Source organism: Triticum aestivum, chromosome 6B, assembly GCF_018294505.1.
Source record: "Triticum aestivum cultivar Chinese Spring chromosome 6B, IWGSC CS RefSeq v2.1, whole genome shotgun sequence".
Lineage (NCBI taxonomy): Eukaryota > Viridiplantae > Streptophyta > Magnoliopsida > Poales > Poaceae > Triticum > Triticum aestivum.
In genome coordinates this window covers 537,914,597-537,922,718 of record NC_057810.1, presented here as the reverse complement: position 1 = coordinate 537,922,718, position 8,122 = coordinate 537,914,597, and the positions used below count along the sequence as shown (strand labels likewise).

Below are 8,122 nucleotides of genomic sequence, written 5' to 3'. Positions count from 1 at the left end.
GCACCCATGCTTAGCCCATTATGATTAAACAGGTTTGCAATGACAATTAGACATTATAGTTTCTCATGCAATGCATAAGTAGCTGGGAGTTGATAATGATTTATCTTGGATATCAACATAGCGTTAAAATGATTGTGATGTAGTATGATGATATGGTATCCTCCTCTGAATGTTCGAGTTGCTTGACTTGGTACATGTTCATGCATGTAGTTGAATCAAAACCAACATAGCCTCTATGATATTTATGTTCATGGTGTTCATATCCTACTCATGCTAGTGTCCAATGTTACTTATGCATAATGCACGGTTATGATCGTTGTTGCTCTCTAGCTGGCCCTTCTCAACCTAAATTGTTAGCCTTTGCCTGTACTAAGTGGGAATTCTGCTTGTACATCAAAAACCTTGAACCCAAAGTTATTCCAGATGAGTCCACCATACCTACCTATATACGATATTACCCTGCCGTCCTAAGTAAATTTGCATGTGCCACCTCTAAAAACTTTTAAAAATTATCCGTTTTGTGTGCCTGAATCGTTCATGGAACGACAGGAGGTGGTCGGTATCTTCCATGCTAAGCGGGTTATTCTCAGGTCGAGTGTTTATTCACTCGCCATGGCACGAGAAAAAGGCGATATTAGGGATGCCCAGTACCAAACTGCAAACATGAAAAAGAGTTTATCTCTTGAATAATCAAACAAAAACTCCCAATGGAGTCAAAACCTTTACTTTTATCGCTTGGGAACCGCCACTAGCTTGTTTAGCATGGGAGATATTGATAACTGATGGTCGTGAAGTGAATAAGAAGGGTGCATGTCTGAAAATAATCATTTTCCTCTATTTTAAAAAATTTGAGCTCTGGCACCTCTGCAAATCACTGCTTCCCTCTGCGAAGGGACTATCTATTTACTTTTATGTTGTGTCACCACCTTCTAAAACAAGCGCCAGAAACTAAGTAGTGCACAGCTGTCATGATTTATGCATTATGTGTAGCTAATGTTGGGTGCATCATGACTGGATCTTTTCTACCATGAATTACAATGTTTAGTCGCTGCTTGAACTTTGGAGGTGCTCTGCATTTATGTTTTGCGGTCTCAGAAAGGGCTAGCGAGATACCACTATTGTCATATTATATCATGGTTGTTTTTACAACGTGTTGCCGTTTGAGATACCTTATTACCGCTTGTTAGCTGATTATGTCATTCATATGAGCCATTATGATCTTTAAGAATTATTGTTGACATGGTTAGTTATAATGATTGGCTGAGAACCTGGGTGTTGTTTAAGCTTATTTATGCAAACAAGAGCAAAAGAGTTCGTAAAAGTTTTTCTTTTTCACTTTCAGTTTATCAATTGAATTGCTTGAGGACAAGCAAAGGTTTAAGCTTGGGGGAGTTGACACATCTCCAACATATCTACTTTTCCTAACGCTTTTCCTCTTGTTTTGGACTCTAATTTGCATGATTTGAATGAAACTAACCCCGGACTGACGTTGTTTTCTGCAGAACTACCATGGTGTTGTTTTTGTGCAGAAATAAAAGTTCCCAGAATGGAACGAAACTTTGCGAGGATTTTTTGTATCAATAATAAGAATTTCTGGAGCCAAGACCTGTCGGAGAGGGGCACCTGGGTGGGCACAATCCACCAGGGCATGCCCCCTCTCTTGGCGCACCCAAGTGGGTTGTACCCACCTGGTGGTCCCGCATACCTCAACCCTGACACTATAAATTCCTATTTTCGGAGAAAAAATTAGGGAGAAAGAATTATCACGATCCACGAGATAGAGCCGTCACCAAGCCCTGTTCTTCCTCGGGAGGACAGATCTGGAGTCCGTTTGGGGCTCCGGAGAGGGGGGTCTTCATTCTTTGTCATCACCAACCCTTCTCCATCGCTAATTCCATGATGCTCCCACCTACGAGCCGTCGCCATTGCCGTCCTTCGTTCGAGCCACTCTTCATGACCCGCTCTGGATGGCTGCGATGCAAGAGGAGTTTGACGCCCTGTTGCGCAACCGGACGTGGCAGCTTGTTCCCCATCCCTGGCACGACAACATGATTACCGGGAAGTGGGTTTTCAAACATAAGCTCCGTCCAGATGGTACCCATGATCGCTATAAAGTGCGTTGGGTTGTTCGTGGCTTCCGACAGCGTGCTGGCATCGACTTCACCGACAACTTCGCTCCGGTCGTCAAGCCCGGCACGATACGCATGGTTCTCCACCTTGCGGTCTCACATGCTTGGCCGGTGCACCAGATGGACGTCTCCAACGCCTTCCTCCATGGTCACCTCGAGGACTAGGTCTTCTGCCAACAGCCCACCGGGTTTGTCGATCCTGCGTTTCCCGACCACGTGTGCCTGCTTTCGCGGTCCTTGTACGGACTCAAGCAGGCTCTATGCGCTTGGTGCCAGCGCATCGCGACGTTTCTACACCAGATTGGGTTCCGCTCTACCCGCTCGGACGCATCGCTCTTTGTCTATCACCAGGGCTCTGACACGGCCTACTTGCTGCTCTATGTCAATGACATCCTCCTGACGACCTGTACGGCTGGTCTTCTCAGTCAGCTCACGGCTCATCTTCGTGCTGAGTTCGCCATCAAGGACTTAGGTCCTTTGCACTACTTTCACAGTGTTGAGGTGGTGCGCCGTCTGGATGGCTTCTTTCTTCATCAGTGGAAGTACGCTTATGAGCTCCTGGAGCGTGCTGGCATGCTTAACTGCAAGCCCTCTGCCACGCCTGTTGATACGAAGGCCAAGCTTTCTGCCATGGATGGTTCTCCTGCTTCGGATGCTGCTTTCTACCGGTCTATCGTTGGTGCTTTGCAGACTCGACCAGAGATCCAGTATGCCGTGCAGCAGGTGTGTCTCCATATGCATGCTCCTCGGGACGTTCACTGGGCCGCTGTCAAGCGGATTCTCCGCTGTGTCTGTGGCACTATGGATCTTGACGTCACGCTTCATGCCTCCGCCGACACCGCCCTCACCGCCTGCTCCGATGCAGACTGGGCGGGCTGCCCAACACTCGTCGCTCCACCTCGGGCTATTGTGTCTACCTTGGACCCTCACTCATCTCGTGGTCGTCCAAGCGGCAGCCTACGGCCTCTTGTTCCAGTGCTGAGGCTGAGTATCGCGCGGTGGCCAACGCCGTCGCCGAGTGTTCGTGGCTTCGCCAGCTGCTTCAGGAGCTCTCCTGCCCTGTTGACCGTGCCACGGTGGTCTATTGCGACAACGTCTCGGCGGTCTACCTCTCCACTAATCCGGTGCATCATCGACGGACCAAGCATATTGAGTTGGATATTCATTTTCTTCGGGAACAGGTGGCCTTTGGCCATATTCGTGTTTTACACGTCCCTACCTCCCAATAATTTGCAGATATCATGACCAAGGGCTTGCCTACGGCGTCATTTGAAGAGTTCCGGTCCAGTCTTTGCGTCAGCAGCTATGCCGCTTTGACTGTGGGGGGTGTTGAGTATATGTGTTGTGCATATCTGTGTATTGGGTCCACGTCCTAGTTCCTTGTATAGTTGAGGTCGTGGTCCAGCTCTTGTACATCATATATACGTACGTTTGCACATGAGGAATACAACGTCTAATTCCCACATCATACAGCATCGACTGAGACTTAACGAAGTCTTAGATGACTGCGACTTAGCAAGACTGAAAACAAAATTCTATATCTTACATTTTCTTCCTAGTGTTTCTTGTGTATATATGTACCTGGCTACAAGTTTCTAAAAAAAAGGTACCTGGCTACTCCTAATTACTCTTTCCTGTGTAATGTCTGTAGAATGTAATGGAATCTTGAATCCTTGCGCGAGCGATCACGAGATGACTGTCTTGAGCCTGTAGTTCTTGACGATGCCGCTGTACACGACGAAGTTGAGCGTGCACATTGCAGCCATGGCCCAGAAGAAGTAGTCGAGGTGGCCCTTGTTGAGGTCGTCGGAGATCCACCCGGGGCTGTCTCCCGTCGCCGTGAAGGCCTCCACGATGGCGTAGATGAAGGAGCTCATGTAGCTCCCCAGCGCGATGGTGAGCAGAGCGAGCGACGTACACATGCTTTTCATGGTGTCCGGCGCCTCGCCGAAGAAGAACTCCAGCTGCGCGATGTAGCAGAACACCTCTCCGCCGGCCAGGAAGAAGTACTGCGGCAGCTGCCACGCGATGCTGATCTCCTCCCCGCGCGCCGCGCTGTCGAGCCGCTTCATTTCCACGAGCGCCGCCACCGCCATGGTGAGCGCCATGAGGAGCCTCCCCGCGCCCATCCGCTGCAGCTGTGACGGCTCGCCGTCGCCGCTCGAGGAGAAGCTCCTAACCGCTGGCACGATCACCTTGTTGTAGAGGAGCACCCATGTCAGGACGCATGTCACCTCGAACGAGACCAGCGACGCCACGGGCACCGGCACCGACAGGATGGTCATTTCCATGGCACTGCCCTGCTGCACGAACGTGGTGTTCATCTGCGAGTAGGCCGATGACACGATGACGCTGGTGATCCAGACGGGCAGCAGCCGCAGAAGGATCTTGAGCTCCTCCACCTGAGTCACGGTGCAGAGCTTCCACGAGGTCGCCGCCTCCGGCCTCTCCTCCATGTCCGACTCCGTGACGATGGCCGCCTTGTCGAGGAACTTGAAGTCGCTGGTGTGCGCGATCCTTGGCTGGGGCGAATCGATCTTGTCGCTGACCTCGTAGAGGTGTCCGGCTTCCGCGGGCACCTTGATGCTGATTTTCTTGCACGCGGCGGCAACGACCTGGCAGAGGCTCTTGAGCGGCGTGCCTGCGGGCATGCGGCGCTTGTACATGGGCGTGGCGAGCACGAAGGCGGCGAAGGCGAGCGCGATGCAGGCAGTGGCGATGCCGAAGCCGAGGCCCCAGCTAACGTTCTGCTGGATCCAGACGAGGAACACGCCGGAGATGATGGGGCCGAAGCTCACGCATAGGTAGAACCAGCTGAAGAAGGACGTCTTGCCCTCCCGGTCCGCCGCGCTGTCGTCGTCGAACTGCTCCGCTCCGAACGGCAACAGCGACGAGCGCACCCCGCCGCACCCGATCGCCACCAGGTACAGCCCAACAAAAGCCACGGTCTGCGAGCTCAGCCCCCACGTGCTGGCGGTGCCGGCGCACGATGCACCCGCCGCGCACAGCGCCGCCGTGGTCGTGGGCAGGAAGGCGGAGAAGGTGACGAGCATCATGCCGAGGAGGTAGACGGCGAGGGAGACGAGGATGGTGTTGTAGTTGCCCCAGAAGGAGTCGGCGATGATGGCACCGAAGACCGGGGTGAGGTAGCTGGTGCCGAACCAGGTGGCGACGTTGGAGGCGCTGGCGAGGTTGGTGCCGTGGAGGACGGTCTCCAGGTACACCACCAGGTTGGTGGAGATGCCATTGAACGCCGTGCTCTCCAGGCATTCGAACACTGCACCAACAATGGCGAAAGTTCAGTTAAACACTAGCTCCTCTCCAATTAATCTACAGTACATTTTTGTTGGCTGGAAAAGCAATCAGAAGATGGAGCTTTGCTTACATAGAATCACTGCTGGTGCCTTGTTGCCGCCCCGCTTCTTATGCTTCAGGAGTGGCACCTGCAGCTGCAGGCTGTCATCCTCCTGAACCTTTGGGCCATGACTCTGTAACAGAGATAGATTGCAGAAATTGTTAGGAACGACAACCGAATCTGTACAAGTTCTGGATAAGATGCAGCACGACCGTGATGTGGATGTGCGCATGTGCTTGTCTGGTTAGGAAAGGAAGGGGCCTGGATATTGGCATGTAGAGAACCTTCAGTGCTGACGTACGCAAGAATTAACCAAATGTTCTTTAATTTAGACTCGGTCTTATATGGAGGTTCGCAAATGTTCTTCTTGTTTTGACCGATGCAGAAGCATGGCTCTGGACTTAGCATTTCAATCTCCATTGTGATGATCATGCATGGGGCAGCAGAGGAGGAGGAAGATCGGAGGAGGTAATTACCTCCGGCAGGAGCGGCGCGTGCTCGCCTCTCTCCATGGCGTCCATGTCGCCGACGAGCTGTCTTGACTCCGAGGAGGCGATAGATTTCTCGGAGGCGGAGGTAATCACTTTGCTAACCCTTGTTAGCTCGCTTCCTTCGTGAACTCTTACCTCGCCTCAGGCTTAGGCTGCTGCTGCTGTGTTGTGCTGCCGCGGAGGTTTATATAGCAGGGTTAACTTGGACGGGATCCATCCATTGGCTAATATTCAAGTATCGGACTAGAAATGCTATTATGGTCTCTCTCACCAACACATGCGTGCGCTGCTTCTTCTCGGCCGGAAGTTTCCACGTAGTAGGTGGTGGCTAGCTAAGCTAGGTGCTTGCAGCCTGCAGGCTCAGTGCAGGGCGTTTTTCCTACTCGTCGCCGGTCTCCGGTCTCCTCAGTGCGTGCCATGTCGGATCCTTTCGTCTAGTAGTTTATCCATAAGTAGAATAGAAACGTGGTGGTTTGCTTGGCGCTGGCCGGAAAGGAGACTGAACTCGGGGTGGTGCCAGCTTGGGATCATAGGGTCAGCCGGGTCGATGTCTCATCCTGCATTCCTGCGGTAGGTGCGGCTGAGGGCTGATTCTGTCCAACGGAGGGCGGCGACAGGTCAAATTTCTCGTGGAATACGGCCAAGGCTGCGTGGGTTTCCAGGTTCTATTCCGGTGAGCTTCAGAACTGTCCCTTCCTTTGATTAGGAGGATGCAATTTGAAAACAAACAAATATCAGTTAATCCAGATGAATGTGTGCTCAAGAGTGGACCAGTGTATTAGAACCTTGGAGGACCAGGAACTGTCTGCATGCACCTTGCTGAACGATGGTCCAAAGTCCAAACTCTACTATTTCTTCCTTCATTAAGATTCAGACGTTCCTTCTTGCCTTTTCCCTCCACTTCTGGTGAGGATATTCTACACAAAAGACCACTCTGACGCTGCCAAAACCAAGATGAGAAGCTCAGTCCTCCAGTGGAGTTCTGATTACTCCTCTCCTAGTTAATGCAAAAGAAACCAAGGCTGCTGCTTTTCGTCAATAAGATTTCTTATTCTCGCCTTTTATCATATCGCGCCAAGTGCAATGTTTCACCTATATAGTGGAAAAAACGTTGTAATACATTTTCATTCTGAATCTACTGACTCTGATGGTGCGCCTGGTCAACGGAGTTGGACATACGTGGCAAACCTGCTTGCACTTTGCACTACGCTGTACGCTTCTACCACAAAGATAAACCACCTCGCTGGTCAACCTTATTAACAAACTGTTTATTCTTCTTACCTCTTCTTGGTGATACTGACTCACCTGTGTCTCCCATTCTTTTAAACTGCAGAAACCCTGTCGTTTGAGGTTGACATGCATAGTAAGGATTACGTGCTGAACGCAACACGTTATACCTGAAGATATCCACGGAATTTGTAATGCATCCAGCTGTTTCAACGCCCTTCCATAAGGCACATATATGTCACAGTTTGCATCAAGTTGCTTGTTACGATGATCAATAAAGTAGGTAAGAACAACATAACATTGTCAATAGTATTGAATTCATGCTTCAGCCAGTTGCTCCAAAAGTCCGAACTGACGGAGAAAGACAGGCAATATATTTCAACACCCCCCTCGCATCTAGGCTTTTTTAGTCCTTAGACATGGGATCGATGTAGCCGCAGAATCTTTAAAAAAAATTGTATTGGAGGTTTTAAACTTGAGACCTCGACGCGTTTGGTTGCTCGCATCGTTTTTTGTCACTTTGCCAAATGAGCCTGGTTGAGCTAATGTAGGCAAAAAAAACATCTACATGTTGGTTGCTTGCACCCCCTCGTCCTGTATCGTGGCAACGACTCTAAATATTGTGTTTGGTTGCTCGCATTGGTTGTGCTCATACTAGTGCATGTTGTTTGGTTGCATACAAGCATAGAGGTGTAGTTACCTTGTACCCTAAGTGATGAGCTTACCCGCTACACCTTACACACGATCACACCAACAAAACAACACTACAATCACAATGAACTGGACAAAGATAATGAAGTTCTTCAATCCAAAGTGTCGACCCGCCTCACCATTTTCAACATTGCATGCCTGCTTAAGCATGACATTGGAGTAAGCATCCTTTGTCGCCTGCCTACTCTTAAACCCTCTGTGGCAGCTAT

General features: G+C 50.4%; 1 protein-coding gene across 1 annotated transcript; it reads right to left on the bottom strand.

The window, feature by feature from the left end:
* Positions 1 to 3,648: 3,648 nt before the first annotated feature.
* On the bottom strand, positions 3,649 to 6,116 carry LOC123134378 (protein NRT1/ PTR FAMILY 8.3). The gene is made up of 3 exons (XM_044553642.1): positions 5,961 to 6,116; positions 5,515 to 5,617; positions 3,649 to 5,406 (listed from the first exon to the last, which is right to left on the bottom strand). Exons 1-3 carry the CDS (start codon positions 6,003 to 6,005, stop codon positions 3,815 to 3,817), a joined length of 1,740 nt encoding a protein of 579 aa, XP_044409577.1. The 5' UTR covers positions 6,006 to 6,116; the 3' UTR covers positions 3,649 to 3,814.
* Between the last annotated feature and the right edge of the window lie 2,006 nt (positions 6,117 to 8,122).